Here is a 17,198-nt window from a genome sequence, read left to right on the forward strand (position 1 = left end):
GTGCTGTTTTACATACAGGTGGCATCATTGCTAGCTATCTGATAAGGTTTATACCTGCTAGTACTGAGGAACAGTAATAACCTCCCACTTATTTCAAGCCACCTTTTTAAGTACAGTTAAATAATGATAATAGGAAGTTCTATTAAATAACAATAATAGTATTAAATTAATTAATTAATGATAATAGGAAAAAAAAACTCAGAAAGCTTTTCTGAATTAAACTGATTTTTGTTTAAATGTAAATTGTAGAGTTGTGTGTGTATATATATATATAATAAAACTTAAACCTCTGTATGTTATTCTTTATTATTTTCACTGCAGTTTAACACAAACCAGTTTACCCTTTTTAATGTTTAAGACAGTATTTACCTTTATTGTTACTGTTGGGCTATTTGAATAACATCAAGAAGAATCAAATGACTTTCTTCCAAAAGAAGCACAACCAGCCAAGCTGATTCATATCCTTTGTTTATCTTCTCCCAGCTCATCCTCTAGGGGACCTGCAGTTTATATTCTGCCTCATAGCAGTTTTCATCAAGACTTAAATTTAAATTCTGTATCCTGAAACACTTTGCATTTAGGATGAAGCATGGGACATTCAGAACTGGGAGTCCTCTATCTGCAGTGTGGCTGAGTTTGGTGACCTGTCTTAGGCTGGTTCTTGTGGCCCTCCTCCCTGAAAGGTGCCTCAGGAGGCATGCTCTGTTCTGAACCAGTAGCACTTTCTGTGCTGTGTGGTGGGCCTACCTACTTGCTACTTGTTCAGTCAGATGAGATGAAGGGCTTGAAAGCCTGTAAGATATTTAGGAGCCAGCTGCTGCCTCCAGAGCATTTTCTCTTCAAATTGAAGAGCCACTGCTGGGGTGTCTGAGGAGCTCCCTGTAAAGGTGGCTATCCCAACTGGGTGAATTGCTCTGTGTAGTTTGCTCCTAGCTTCTGCAATTTTGCATGCAGATGTCTCTTACAGATGTGTCTTTTTCTGTGCTATAGTCATTTCCTAAGGCAGGAAGGTATATGCCCGGCTTGTTTTAAGTAACTTGGTTATAGCAATAACAATAATAATAAAAAACCCTGCGTGTTTCTGATCTGTAAATCTCTGTAAGTCATTTATAAAGACAATTGTGATAACTACAGTTGGAAGAGCTCACATTTATCCAAGGTTAATAAACTTTTATGAGCACTGGATCATCTGTACCCCAAGGACAAATCTCCCAGCAGGGAAGCCTTTTTATTGAAAATGCCTGTGACATTGATTTGCACTTGAGCTGGTTTGGAGGTTTCATGCAATGGGTTACAAATTGAGTTGAGTCCATTACAAGTATTCTATAGCAAAAGGTCACCAAAATAATAAGAATGATTTGAAAGATAGTAACTTTACTTTTGAGGTGCAGATACAATTAATTTTCCTTGAGATTTTACAATGAATTTGTTTTTTTGCTAGTGATGAGAGCTGGCACTGTTAAAATAACATAGAAGAGGAATTGCCAGTTGTAAAATAAAAACAGTTTACAGCAGCAAATTTAGGAGCTTTCAGGTTCTTTAAACAGTTGAAGACGTATCCCTATCTAGGACAAAACTCAGTCAAATCCAAACTGAATATTGTGAGTCTGAATGATCTCATATGTGGATACTGAATTACAGTACATAAGTATCTTGCTTACTGGAGATATCTAGGTGAGTTAGAAATGCTTCCCATTAAAGATCCGCTGAAAAATGTAACTTTACTGATAGTCTGCTGGTTAACTGCAGTCAGGTAATCATTAATAAAATAATTTTGCTGTGTTGAAACATTGCTAATGTGTACATGCTTTGAATTATTTTAGGAGATCTATCAGTGGTGTGGCTCTTCATGCAACAAATATGAGCGCCTGAAGGCCACTCAAGTTGCTGTTGGCATTCGGGACAATGAACGAAACGGGAGGTCCAGATTAATTACAGTGGAAGAAGGAAGTGAACCGGACGAGCTCATAATGGTATTGTATCATATATATGCAGTTACTGTGAATAAGAATGCTGTTATACTTCAGGAGCTTAACAGGATTGGGCTCAAAATCTGTGTTCTGCAAGGAGTCCAGGAGCTTGGAGAGAGTTAAGTTGTGCAGTATGCTTCAGATTAACTTCAGGAGGTAATGCTGAATGGTGCTTGCTCTTATGCCTTTTTTTTTTTATGGTGTACATATTCAGTTTTGGTGCATGGAATGTGATTAGTACTGGTTTAAGCAGTAAAGCATGTAGTATATGTTTTATATCAGTAAAAATGATGAAAAGAGCACAGAATGACAATTAGAGCCAAAGTCTTGCTCCTTATTTGCAATGTGTGCTCAGTTTGCAGCCTGCCTGGGCTGGGTGGCACTGCAGGTACGTTCCCTCTGGCCCAGCCCATCTTGGGGCTGCAGCTGGAGGCTTTGCATGGGATTTCTAATAGGCTCATGATGAGTTGGGAGTGTGGACCATAACAGCTGCACTTTGCACCTCTTATCTGGCTCATGTTTAATTGCAGATGCAATGTTAGGGACATGGGAGGCTGAGGGCTGCTGCCAACACCCCACAAGGATGTGTGTGGCCAGGACATGCTGGCCCCACCCTAGTACCTGCTTGCCAACTGTGTGCAACTTGTTTTGTAGAGCCTTGAGAGTGAGTAAGAGTAGGAAAAATGCCAAGGTTGCATTTTGATCTTGTCACATATTGTTAGGATATCAGAATAAATCATTTTACCACTTGGTCAACAGCGTATGAAGAAACTTCAGCTTCTCCTTTTAGGCTGTAAACTAGAGGGAAGCGGAATGACAGTGCCATGTGAGTAGGTTCATGTCTTTCATGCTACCACTGTAATGAGTTTAATTCAGGTGAGTCCACTGACAGCCAGAGCTTACTGCCTAGTGCTGCCCACATTGCAGTGCTCATAGCTCAGCCATGGCTGTCCCAGTCCTTATGAGCTCTGAAACAAGCTGTTAATGAGCTAGGAGGTTGTTAACCTAATGAACATATACAGCCTATAATCCTTATTTTTGCTCTATGTGTCCAGTTCCTGGCATTCATTACTGGTCTCTGATTGTTTCTGCACCATTATTTCTAGCCTGCTGTAGTGTTTGCCTGGGCTAACTGCTCCGGAATTAGCATTAGGAAGGCTAGGGAGAATCTCCATCCCCCAGGACCAGAGAAGGACAACGAGGCTTGTGAAGAGCTTGGAAAATCAACCCTATGAGGAGAGGCTGAAGGAACTGGGGCTGTTTAGTCTGGGGAATAGGAGGTTGAGGGGAGACCTTATTGTTCTCTTCCAGTATCTGAAAGGTGCTTACAGTGAGAGTGGTACAGGTCTCTTCCCACTGGTGACAGGACAAGGGGAAATGGCCTCAAGTTGCGCCAAGGTAAGTTTAGGTTGGATGTTAGGAAACACTTCTTTACAGAAAAGGTAGTTAAACACTGGAATAGGCTCCCCAGGGAGGTGGTTGAGTCACCGACCCTGGATGTGTTTAAGAGCCGTTTAGATGTGGTGCTTGGAGATATGATTTAGCAGAGGGTTGTTAGAGTTAGGGTACTATGGTTATGGTGTGTTAGGACTTTATAATCTTTAAGGTCTTTTCCAACCTGAGTAATTCTGTGATTCTGTGATTAGGACTCTTTCTTCCCTTGGTATGAAAAAAAGGTATGGGCAAGTGGAGGGAGATACTATTTCAGTTCTTGATGGATTTTTTTCAATCTTCAGCTTTCCTGGGTGGGAGAGGGGGGATGGAAATTCTTTTCTAGGGGAGAGTATTATTAAAATAATAATTTCTTCATCTAGTGCATGGCTGAAATCAGAATGAGATTTCTTAGTTACTTCCTCTGATAAATATCAGGAATGATTCTCCCTAGCTCTAAGCTGAAAATCTGTTGGCTTCCATACAACAAATCCTGCCAGATTTCTCTCCTGCCGCAAGACTATCCAAAGCAGCAATGGGTTTGTGGTTCCTGGATGCCCACTTTCCTGCTGGGAGCTGTGGGTGAGGTGAACTGCTCTGACAAGGGCAGTTGCCTACTCCCAACTGCTCTGTTTCAGCAAGAACCTGGGATCAGTCTGCATTCCTTGCACAATTTGCCCATGGGAAAAAGCTGTCTGGAGCGTGCTTGAGGGCTGGATAAATTGCTGTGGCAGGCCAGCCCCATGCAGCGTGCTTGCCCTAGGAGAGTAGAATGGCTGGAAACTGGTACATGAGTGGTTGTGACAATGGCAACCCCTACTATTGTGACCACAGGCTACCTGGGAGCACACAATGACCATCCTATGCTCACAATCAGGAAATCCAGGATGTCTGGCAACGTCAGACTTGCTGTGAGTGTACGGAAGGCCTATAATGGTGCTGCAAGAATAACTGAAATTCTTCCACTGTGAGGATGAGGCTAAAACTCCCTGTGCAAGCACATCAAAGGCATTTTATCCACTTGGTTTCACCTCTGTGCTTGCATTTTAAGTGAGGAACTGGCAGGTTTAGCTAGGAAGTGCTGTAAAAGATGGCTGCCTTGGTAATTTGAAAAATCAAGTGACTAAAGTGGAGAAATTGCTGCTGCTCCTGCTCAGGAGCTGTGACTGCTCCCTGCAGTTGCAGCTGCCCATATTGAAATTCACCCATTGCCAGCTCTGCACTGATTCTGACATGTAAACAGCTGAACAGTTACTCATTCTGCTGGGCCTTAGGTCTGAATGCTCAAATTGTGTTAAAGGAAATTTTTAACCTGCATGGGACCAATCTAAAGATAGGTCTTGGCAATCATGAGTCAATTTGGTCACTGTAATATGACCACATTAGAGTTAGAGCTAACTCCACTTCTTTTTTTCTTTAAACCAAAAAGAACGCTAAATATATTAGTTCAAAGCTAACTCGGGACCAAATCCTCAGTTTCTAGCCCTGTCAGAATCTGCCCTGGGCCCACTTTTGAGATCAAGACTTGTCCTGACTGTTTGCAGTGGAGAGCAGGAATTTCACAACACCACTTTTGTGTACCAACAGATCACTGAGATAACTGAGAAATGTCAGAAGGTTTTGTAGCTGACCAGCAAGCTGATGCTGCTTGCAGTAATGCAGGGAGCAGTGTTCTGTTCCAAGTCATCCAAGAGAAAGACGGAAGGCATGCAGTCCTCCACACATTTCCCATCAACAGCTTGATCTGATGTGTTAAGATGGAGTTGAAGAGAAAGTCTTAACATATGTGTTTTCTTATTTTAGTGTAATTTGAAATATTGCACACCTGAATTATTTTTAGATTGGCAGTGTTCTGGCTACGTAGCTGTTTTGCCCAAGCATCTCAAGCACATGATAGTCTATATGTGGCAGAGCAGAGCGATCTTTAGGATATAAGAGCCAATTAAAGGATAGGATAAACTGAGTTTTCACTAAATTATGAATTAATCCTGCAACTTCTACTTAACCATTTGTTCATGAAAGGAGGTTGTAGCAAGGCGGTGGTCAGTCTCTGCTCTCAAGTAACAGCAATAGGAGGAGAGGTGATATCCTCAAGTTACACCAGGAGAGGTTCAGGTTGGATTTTAGGAAAAAAAATATTCTCAGAAAGAGTGGGGAGGCACTGGAACAGGGAGATGGTAGAGTCACTGTCCCTTGAGGTATTCAAGAACTGTGGAGATGTGGAACTGAGGAACATAGGAACATAGTCTAGAGTGGACAAAGGCATGGGTTGGTGGTTGGACTAGATGATCTGAGTGATCTTTCCAACATTAATGATCCTGTGATCTCACACTTTCAGGACAGTTCTTGTTTCCTGCATGGTCAAAACTGTATGATCCTTTGGGCTGTTTTATTGTTTTCCTACAAATAATCCCTGTAAAACTGTCTAATTGTTGCAGTTTGTACTGCTGAGACTTTGGGGTTTTGTTTTATTTTTGTCATGGCTGAAACAGTGAAACATGAGAAGCTTCACTGCTGAGGTCCAAAGCCACAAGAAAACAAAATGAATCTTCTGCGTCCTTATTATCTGTGGCTGTCCTGTGCAGCTTTTTATTAGAGTTCTATGGGCCTTACATCAGATGGATGTAAACTCAATTTTCATAAAATACTTCTGTAAATATTCACCTAGTTTAAATATTTTTGAGCAACAGAAAGATCTTCTTTGTCCTTTCTGATAACACAGCCTGAATCACAGAATCACAGAATGACCCGGGTTGGAAGGGACCTCAAGGATCATGTAGTTCCAACCCCCCTGCCTAGCAGGGCCACCAAACATACGCCTTTACTAGATCAGGTTGCCCAGAGCCCTGTCCAACCTGGTCTTGAACACCTCCAAGGACGGGGCATCCACAACCTCCCTGGGCAGCCTGTTCCAGGACCTAACCACTCTCCTAGTAAAGAACTTCCCCCTAACATCCAACCTAAATCTTCCCTCTTTTAACTTAAAACCATTTCCCCTAGTCCTGCTATTATCAGCCCTTTCGAAGAGTTTACTCCCCTCCTGGGAGTAAGCCTGCTTCTCCTTCTTTTCTTTAGAGCTCCTAAGAAATCCTTACTCCTCAGAATTCCTGAATGCTGTTGTGTTCAGTGATAACAGGACAAGAAGGAATGGCCTTAAGTTGTGCCAGGGGAGGTTCTGGTTGGATTTTATTAGGGAAAAACCCACCTGAAAGAGTGGTTGGGCACTGGCACAGGCATCCCAGGGAGATGGTGGAGCCAATGTCCCTGGAGGTGTTCAAGAAATGTGTAGATGTAGCACTTAGGGATGTGGTTTGGTGGGCAGTGTTGGTGGTAGGTGGATGATTGGATTAGATGATCTTAGAGGTCTTTTCCAACCTTAATGATTCTGTGAGTGATGATTGTTGCATAGGGCACAAGGAACAGCACATGCTCCCCTCATCTGATACCTGTTATTTTCCTTGAAGCCAGCAAGAGCAGGCTCCTCAGTCACAGCCCTGTGAAAGCAAAAAATGCTATAGTTGCTCACGTAACATTTGCATTTCTTCTTGTTCCCTCATTCTTGATTATATTTGTTTTGTAAACAGAGGAGTGGAGGAGCTATAGGGGTGAGGGTGGCACAAGAGGAGGAAGAAAGGTTACGACTTCTGTGTAATACAGACGCCAGGTGTTTGCTAGGTATCGCAGAAGAATTTAATTGCTTGTAGATTGTACATGGTTTTACTGAAAGGCTGTATGCCACTAATTGGATGTTTAAAAAAAGAAAAAAAGAAAAAGGAAGAAAGAAAGGAAGAGAGAGAGAGAGAGGGAAGGGAGGAAGGAAGGAAGGAAGGAAGGAAGGAAGGAAGGAAGGAAGGAAGGAAGGAAGGAAGGAAGGAAGGAAGGAAGGAAGGAAGGAAGGAAGGAAGGAAGGAAGGAAGGAAGGAAGGAAGGAAGGAAGGAAGGAAGGGAGGGAGGGAAGGAGGGAAGGAGGGAAGGAGGGAGGGAGGGAGGGAAGGAAGGAGGGAGGGAGGGAGGGAGTTCACAGGTGCAGGGAATTTTGTGCAATAAATACTAGAAATGAATTTCAGTAACAGGACAGAAGAAACATTGAACAGTCCTTTGAACAAGCAACATTGTACAAAGGAAAAAGAATGTTTTGATGGGGGGGCTGCTGACAGTGAAAGTGGTACTTGTCCCTTGTGCAGAGACTTGGCTGGACAGTGAGATGCACACAGAAGAGAGATGATAACTAAATTTTAATGCCAATATAAAGGCTTAGGAAAGCTGATAGACAGAAATTAGCAAAAGCAATGTTACTCAGACCCAGAGTCAACTTTCTCAGCCTGATTTGAAACTTTGAGTTATATTTACATCTCAGAAAGATGAATACACTTCCTCATGAAGTGGTATGTGGTATATGTGGCTACCTGTGCGACATGGTGTAGGGAGCCTGCTTTGGCAGGGGGGTTGGACTCGATGATCTCTAGAGGTCCCTTCCAACCCCTATAATTCTGTGATTCTGTGTGATTCTGTGATATGCATGTACCTGCAAGGATAGAATTTGGGTCTTCATCTCTTGAATGCTGATGGAGAGGATATGAACTCAAAATAGTCCAGGGAGTGTTAGCACACATGAATGCATAACTTTCAAGGCTCCTCCTTTCCCATCTGAGAAATGGAAGCTTAATTTTTACACTGTTACATTAAATTCATGAGGATTGTGGACATGGATTCAAAGTACATTCCTCTTGCCCTGCAGGGAGTTATCTGCAAGCTGCCAAAAGCAGGCGACATAGTTTTTGTTCACGTGGCAGAGTCTCCCTCCTTCATTAAGGGCACTCCTGTTTTTTGATTAAAATTTGCCTTGACAGGACTCTGTTGTGCAACCTGCACTCAGACAGATTGCACATGGCTTGGATCTTCCACTGAGTTGACTTCAGTATAGCTTATCTTTCACCAGCTCATCACTTGGCCCAGTGTTTCCCCTAGGCCTAAATCAGCAGGGCTTCTGCCCTGAAGGGCAGAGACTGGCCAGGAGGGTTCTTCAGGAACGTTGTGAATTACCAATCATGCTTTTTAAGCTGCAGTTTTCAATCAGGTGCTTAAAGGGAACTGAAAGGGAGGGGCAGGTGGCTTGTACCTCTGAAAGTCAGGCTTGTAATCAGGCCTCTGAATGCAAATTTCAGCTCCTGCATTGGTAATTTGCTTCAGAATATGTTCAAATGTACTGCATGGAATGAGCTAAATCCTTTACAAACTGCTTTAATAATAAATGATTGATAAACTGATTTATTATGCCAGAAAAGATGCCTCTTTACAAAATATTTCAGTGAATAACTAGAACCAGCATGAATTGCTGCAAGTACTTGCAATTAAATTATAACTTATTTGCATTCTTGTAGGTGGGAAAATCTCTCATATTTGTTTTCTTTTTCTGCAGCTATAGCACTTGCAGGGTTGCCATGTTAGTCAATTACAATCTTATAATTACATGTTAGAATACTAATGGAGTTTGTAACGGCTTTCCTCTTTTGTGTGCTAGGCTATTAGGAAATCTACTGATGAAGAAATGCTATAATTTTCAGTTATTAAATGAGCATAATTAAGAAGACAAGACCAAAGGAAATAGTTGTTAGCAGTTACTTTCATGTACTTTATAGCATCTAGAGATTTCATGGTGAAGAACTAAAAATTTCTTTAATGAATAAAAATCTCAGAGATATTTGTTCCTGAAATCCAGAATGTACCCAAGAAAAATGCACCTTGAGAAGGGATTTTTTTAATCCTTTTTATTTCTTTCCTTTCTTACAGGGACCTGTTTAGTATTTCCAATGTGTAACACCGTAGATATAGGTGAACCTACATGGTAGTACTGCAAAAGACTGCCAAAGTGTGTGCTTACAGAACAAAAAGCTGAATGTAGGCGGTGCCTTAGTGCCTGAGGCTTCCCGTTAGCATTAGTTACTGATTGATTTTCACTAGCTGTTTTCTAGTACACAAGCATGCAGTAACTTTTGCAGCACAAGGGGCTTTAACCCTGAAGGCTTACAATTTGAGTCCGCAAAGCTGCAAAGACTTCATCGTGTTCCAAGAAAACAGCTAAATCTGGCATCAATAAAGTCAAGGATGCAAGAGAGTCTCTGTGGGTCTCAATTGTAAAACCTCTGCTGGTATTTGAGGAGGATGTAACAAAGAAGAGTTAAAAAAGAAACCAAAGGAGTAGAAAGGATTGGTATAAATGGGAAAAAAAAAAAAAAAAAAAAAAAAAAAAGAGTGTAACTACTTACTGTATTTGTAATTATGCTGTGGGTGGGCAGACTGCTGAACAGCTTAGTTTTCAGTGTTCAGTGATGGTAACTAAGAGTCCCTATGTTTGTTATTAATGTAGTGTGGATGGAATCAGAATGGCCTGGGTTGAAAAGGACCACAGTGATCAGCCAGTTTCAACCCCTTGCTATGGACAGGGTTGCCAACCAACCACCTGACCAGGCTGCCCAGAGCCACATCCAGCCTGGCCTTGAGTGCTCCAGGGACAGGGCATCCACAACCTCTTTGGGCAACCTGACCCAGTGCATCACCACCCTTTTAGTGAAAAACTTCCTTCTAATATCTAACTTAAACCTCCCTGTCTCAGTTTGAAACCATTTCCCCTTGTCCTATCATTATCTACCCTCATTTGTCCTCCCAACTTTCCAATCATGGAATCACTGTTTATCTTGGAGACATCCAAAAAGCTGGGTGTTTGAAGATGGCAGCTGCAAGGGTTTCCCCAGCTCATTCTATGCACTCCCAGCCTTGTGGGCCCAGGGGGACAGAGGGCAGTTTGCTTTACCTCTGAGCTAAACATGGTTCTCTCCGGACTGATCTCAGTGAGTTTTCGTGAATGTGTTATTCCATGTCTATTTCACAGAGCAGAAAACTGATGTTAGAATAGTGTTATCACATGAAGTCAAGGCTTTGTATTCAAATTATTACAGATATGCAAAATTGCAAATATTATATGATAAGCTGCCAAAACCTAATGCTCTATTTTGATGAAGTTAAACACAGAGCTATGAATAAAATTAAGATTTGCATTTGAAATTCCCAAGAAAACAGAAACTGGATAAAAATGTAGGCCATAATTTCTGCATCAAAAGTGCCACGAGCAACTGATGCGTTTTGCTATTATGCAGCATCCTGAATGCATACAGATCATGTTTAAATCTTAATACCAGAGAGTGCTTTTGAGAAATTACAAGGTAAAACCAAACAAACGATCAAAATGCCAGAACGGTGTGTTAACAGAAAGCATCCTTTTGTCTGGTTGTCAGCACCTTATGGCATTTCCATCTCATTCTCAATCTTTGTTGGGACTGGTGGGAGGTCCTCTGCTCGGGGTGAGCATGTAATGACATCTGTTGTTGCTGCAATTGCTGGTGAGAGGCAGTTTTAGGCAGAAATCCTGCTGACTACCTGGGAGCAGTTCAGCAAAAGATGTTTTGTTCTTTTTCTCTTTGATCGAAGTGTAATTTTTTGAAAGATTGTGTTTGTTCAAATAGATGGAAAGAGCTCTGGGCGACAGTAAAAACAACAACAAAACAGTGAAATAAGCATATTCATACATTCATTACTGGCCAATGTCAAAAATAGTTTTTGTCTGGAGCAGATATCTGCTGCAGTCATCATTTGCAGGCATGAGGAGCAGTAAGCCGATGTGATAGAGATGAAACTGTGGCCACTAATGTTAGCAGTGAAGCCCTAGAGCCACCTTTGCCTAAAGGTTCCCCTGGGCACCCATCTGTGCTGATACTCAAGGATTGGCTCCTTTATATCTTCTTCTTTCAGCTGGAATATTTTCTCTTATTGCTTACTGGAGTAGATATTTGAGATGGTATTTGTTTCAGAGAGGCATCCCTTGTAATATTCTTCTTTAGTTTTGAAGGTTAATATAAAAACCCAAATTTTTATCAGCTGGTGAGTCCACACTGTGTCTGTAGTTCAGAGCCATCATTCTGCACGAAAGATTTCTTCTCTGTCACCAGTATGTGTGTACCTGGAGTTCGCAGTAGCAGATGTATTTACTTAAGTCAGAGCATGTAAGAAAGTAATTGAAAGGAGCCTTAAGCTCTGTAAACGTCTCACTTGCTTTTCTTTCTATTGCTCTTAGCACTTAAAGAGGGGAGTTTGAATTTGTTTGAAACCCAAGCTTGGGATCACAGCCACAACAAATAGTTCAGTTTCAGACCCAGTAACTTCACCCAAGTTGTGCAGTGAAAAGAAACACAAACACAGCACTAGTGTACACAAGTTAAACTGTATGAAACTGGTTTGCTCTCTTAATTAACCTTCACTTGACTTGTTCTTCGAGCATTGTTTTCCTTGTTGGATTTTCAGCCTCACTGAGCTCCTTTAAACTTCCTGTTCCCATTTAATCAGTGTCACCTATTTTGTGGCAGGGCTGGCTTCTCCAGTTGCGAAGACAATGTTTACTAAATTCCTTCCTTTGGTGTGTTTACTTAAAACTACCTTGTCTCATTCCTACAGGTTACAACCTTTTGTCTGTGATTCCTTCTATTCTTTTGGAGGGTAAGAGAGTGGAATTTCCATTGTCAGAAGAAACTCTGGCACTCTGTTTTATACTTCAGCGGAGGTGTGCGCATAAGGAGATGTAATGGGATTATAGTTTTGCAAGCAGGATAGACTACACTGAATTTACTGTAAGATAAGAATGAAGCTGGGCAATTGCAGAGGAACCGTTGTTTTCTTGGTCTCCACTGAGATATTCTTGCATTAACCTACCATTGCCTACACAAAAGTTTAACATAACTTAGAAAGCAACATGGAAAAAAGCTTTTAAAAGTAATGCAGATTAACTTTCTATTTTATTCCATCCTTAGCTCTCTGGACAGGATTTAAAATGTGGCATTCATGAACACTTCTCATAAAACATGTTAAATCTATAGTCAGATGTTCCCATTGAGAGCTAAGCTAGTGTCAGGCGACAGCACGGACACAACCAGCTTTGGACATGCCTTATTCTGAAATAACTGTAGTAGATTTAGCTTTGGGTAGTTGAACAGCCTCATATAGTGTGTGAGAGTACCTGTAATATGCCTGAGTGCACCATAGTGAGCCCAGAGTTGATGGTGTTTTTCTTCAGGATACTGCTAAAACTGCAGGAAATAGTGATGGGGAGAGGATGGATATTGCTCTGGGATGGAGAAGCAGACAGTGAGGAAGGGTTTGACAGCCTAATATGTCACTGGCAGATCAGGTGGAGAAATATGAGGAGTCTCTGTGTTTCTAAAATCAAGCAAGATTTTACAGGTTGCAGGCCCACAGGAGTCAGCCATGACACAGCTATGCTTTCAGGGCCCCCAGCTATGCTTTAGATTATTTCTACTATGGTAAATAATAATCATCATAATAAAACAATAATAAAAATGAAAGAAATGGTTACAAAGTCTGTGTGACTATCTGTGTATTTTCAGAAGCTGTGACTTGGTGTTGATGAGATGGTTGGAAGCCCAGAAGTAAATGTAGCTGTTTAGAGATCTGTATGTTTGATCCGTGGATCTGAATTCGGGGTATATGTGTATGTTGGGGCCCCAAACCTGTGAGCATCCCAAGAGAACCAGCTCTAGGTTGTCAGCACACTGGCATGTGAGACATGACCCAGTGGGCTGTTGGCATACGGAGAATTGTATAAGTAAAGTTCAGTGCTTGTTGCCAACACAGTGTGTGTGAAACTAACAGGACCATAAGTTCAGTATCCTTTAAACTGTTGATTTAGATCATTTTATCAGAGAACAATGCTGAACAGTTTCAGGAGCCTTTCACTCTGCCTAAGCTGGTGTGATCTCTTTTATTTATGATTCATCACATGAAGAGCGGCTACACAAAGATGAGGCACCTGGCACTGCACCTCAGCCAGCCATATGCTTCTGTAATTACACAACCCAGTTCTAGAGTCCCACTTACCAACTTGATAAGCTCTTTGTAATCTTATTGGTAACATTTATCAACTGTCATATATGCGGGTACATGCGGACTCAGCTGTACCACAGACATTTCTATTAGAAGGAAGGAAGGCAACTTACCCGAGGAGGAATTTCTTTGGGACAGAACATTTTTTTCAGCATAAATTGCTTTCTGTTTAGACTCGCTGTTTTTCCTTCTGTTGCATGTGTCTTCCGATAGTCTATAGAACAAAGCATCTGAAATTGGCGCATGTTGGGAATGACATAAGTTGTCCCTAGCGTGGTGACTGTGCATTTCAGACTGTATTGTTTCACACACAGATTGTGTCTGTTTCACAGCATCACTGGTGTCCTTGCTTGCCTCAGGTCACTTTGCCTTTGTCTCATCTCCTGTTCCGGTCATGGGCACACACAGTATTCCAGTAGGGGTTCAGCTGAAGGCTTATTCCAATGGCCATGCTGGCTGCACAGCCCTCCTCAACATGCTTTCAGAAACAGCATCAGGTGCTTTGTAAATTCATTTTAAATATATTTGGTGTGGCACCTGCATAGTTCTCAAAGACTCTTGTGCACAAATTGTAAGGCTGGTAGATCTTGTATCACTTGAAGTAGCTTACAACAAAGCTTAATTACTGTGGTGCCATGGGTATTCCATATGCATTACAAAGACAGGGTTATTCTTGGTGCTTTTCAGCATGTGTGTAGGCTGCTGTTAGTGTGCAAACCTAGGAGGGGAAACATTTTCAGAACACTTGTGACAATTTGCCATGGCTGGCCATTCTCCTTTAGGTGGTCATTCGCCAGTGTGGTGGCCCTGCTATGACTGTCTGGCCCTGCTTGGCCTGCACAGGAATAAACCTGCAGCCACATAGTGCATATTCAGGGAAAGCTGAAGGTTAGCTACTGAAGAGCTCCTAGTGATGCCTTTATTATACTCTGAGGGCACTACTTTTTGGGCTAAGAGTACGTTATTTTAGATTAAACTGGAGCAATCACACTTAACATGGCTGTGTACTGGCTTTGCTAGGTTAGAAGTCTCCACAGATGCCAAGTTTCTGTAAAACATTTATGCTACATTTGTTTTCTTTCAAGTTCCTTGCAGCTATATGCTTTGTCAGGCTTCCTTGTTATCAAATATTTACAATGTTTTTGCATGCAACTCCATGTTATACGCAAATCTGCTGTGTCAGTGGGAAGGCTGTTAGATCACTTGTACTTGTGACCTATTAACTATCATTACCACCTTCACTTTGGGATGTAACTACATTGAAATTCATACAAATCTATACACAACATTTAGATCTGGATATTCTTACTGAACCTCTGTGAATTTATTCTAGTAATAGGTGCTATAACATTGTCCCTGGTGCGCTGTGACATAAAACTACCACGGTGTTAAAATTGATCATCTAATGGTAGAACAAGAAAATATTTTGCTCACCCCATGATTTTTTTCCAAGATCCTTGCTATTTTTTTTCCTGTGAAAATGAAAGTAGGGACCTGTAATTTTAAAGGTTTTTGAACTCCTAATCTGATCGTTTGTAGGCAATTGAAATATATTTGAAGATAACTTTAGTTCATATATTTCGTTTTGCTTTAATTTTATTCTCAAACATTTAACAAGTGAAGCCATTCCAAAAATTGTAAGAAGTCATCCACAAGTTTAGATTTAGATCAGATGAAAGGTAAAGATGATGCCAACTAATTAATTACCAGAACAACACACGAAAGTATTTGTGTATTCATACTGTAGAATCTATACTCTGTCTGTATTGATTTTATTGTTTTCTTGTTGTCCAGGTCTTAGGGGAAAAGCCAGAGCTTCCTGAATGTAGTGATGATGACGATGAGATGGCTGATATTGCAAACCGGAAGAGCGCTAAACTCTATATGGTAAGTAGTTCATGTCTCTCATCTTTCTTTTGTGTTGCCTTCTTGAGAAAAGAAGAAAGAAACTATTTGGAAAAGGGGGGTGCTTTAATGAAATCTAGAAAAGATTTTTATTCACTTCTACTAAAAAAAAAATAATAATAAAAAAAGCTATTTCTTCCTGAAGACTGCAACATTTCAATTGTTCTGTAATTCCAATTGTTCTTATTTAGCACGTAGGTATACCCTTTGCTTCAGTGAGGGTGATGTAGTAGCAGAAGATGAAACTAACTCATTGTATAGGTTGATATAAGCATATGTTTCTACCTGTGAGCTGTTCACTGTATACACACTTGAACTGTATACACGTTTGAGCTGAGAGCACAAGAGAAAATTTTTTACTTTAAAAAGTTGTGAGATATCACTAAAATTAACAGTACATCTCCCTCTGCTGGACTTAACATGAAATGAAACTAAAAAAGTCATTAACTGTCCTTACTTTCCAGCAGGTTACAGATTTCATGCATAGGAATAGTAACTAATTCTTATAGTAATTTTGGGAATGGAAATTAGTTTGATGATCAAAACCAGAATTTATCTGATTAGTTTGATGATCAAAACCAGAATTTATCTGAAGTTGCAATTATTGCTTCCTTAGGTGTCAGATGCAAGCGGATCCATGAAGCTGTCCATGGTAGCAGAGGAAAACCCCTTCTCCATGGCTATGCTTTTGTCACAGGAATGCTTCATCCTGGACAACGGTGCTGCAAGGAAGATCTTTGTGTGGAAAGGTAAGAGGACACTTCTGTTGGAAATGAAGAAGAAACACAGTTCTAAGGAGTCAATACAGCATCCGCTGAATAGCCAATATTTTTACTGACTGGACACGGTACCCATAGTATGGGCATGGTTCTGCCTTGGAATGGTCAGTGGGCAAGGACTGCTCATTTCAGTGAGGGCTTTGAGAATGTGTCCTGTCTAAAGATCCTGTCTATTTTTAAGACATCTGTAAGTTTAATGCTTAAATGCTTATCTAAATAGCAATTACAAAGCAAACGTAAAGAATCCTGCAGATATTATGCATTGCCACCACATATCCATCTTTAAATGAAATATGGGCTTTGAAGGTTTGATAACAAGTAGGCATTATATTTCCATACCTTTATTTGTGGAGGTGTGAAATTGAAAGGTGAGTGATAATTACAGTCTCCATCTTCCAGGAACCAACTGAAAATATGCTTGCTTTTTGTTTTTCTCCCAAATATTTCTCAGTGTTATTATCAATGCTGGTAGGACTATCTGCAGTCATTTTAATGGATTGTTTTCCCAGAGGGGAATTGATGAATTAGGTCTGGACATTGTACTTTGAATGCTATGGTGATGCATTTAACATTGAGTATCTCTCTTGCCCCCTCCCTGCCCCCCTTCTTTTTGTTTTGTGACTGAGGTATTTATATTTCTTTCTGCCATGTGAAATAGCAAATAATTAATCAATGCAGTTGTCAAACTTCTGAATCCAGGAAGTATTAGGAAGTATTGTAAGCATTCTGCTGGAGTAGGTATTTGCATTCAGGGATGTAACCTTTAAAAATTAATATCTGGGGGGTATTGTGCTCAGAGGCCTGAGCCTGATTCCTGGTTTTCCCTCTTCAACTGACAGCTCCTGGAAGAACAAAGCCAATAGGATGAGGCAATCATATACATTGTAGGTCTTGTGAATGTGGCCCTACTGTTCCTTTGTGTATCCTCACTTAGCTGCCATTGATAATGATAGTGTGTCAGAAAGAAAAAAAACAAAAACACATTAATCTCCAAGTCTCACCCTTGCACTGGGAGGCTGCAGTTATCATCTCTGCTGGAAATCTTCAGACCACTAGAGCTGAGGAGTGTGAATTACTTTGCTAATAGTCTCATTCAAAACTGAATACAATGAATAGCTTATCAGAGCATCCCGGTAGACTAAGAAGTCTTTAAAGCATAGTGGCT

The 17,198-nt window shown here is 40.9% G+C and overlaps 1 protein-coding gene across 1 annotated transcript in view; it reads left to right on the forward strand.

Annotated features, from left to right (window-relative positions):
- The window catches only part of SCIN (scinderin), a 45,575-nt gene that overhangs the window by 15,715 nt on the left and 12,662 nt on the right, over nt 1-17,198 (forward strand). The window contains exons 4-6 of the mRNA XM_072327645.1: nt 1,824-1,973; nt 15,144-15,236; nt 15,871-16,003. Of these exons, the coding sequence (XP_072183746.1) occupies nt 1,824-1,973; nt 15,144-15,236; nt 15,871-16,003 (376 nt within the window). The remainder of the gene's footprint in view (nt 1-1,823; nt 1,974-15,143; nt 15,237-15,870; nt 16,004-17,198) is intronic.

This window comes from Excalfactoria chinensis, chromosome 2, assembly GCF_039878825.1.
Source record: "Excalfactoria chinensis isolate bCotChi1 chromosome 2, bCotChi1.hap2, whole genome shotgun sequence".
Lineage (NCBI taxonomy): Eukaryota > Metazoa > Chordata > Aves > Galliformes > Phasianidae > Excalfactoria > Excalfactoria chinensis.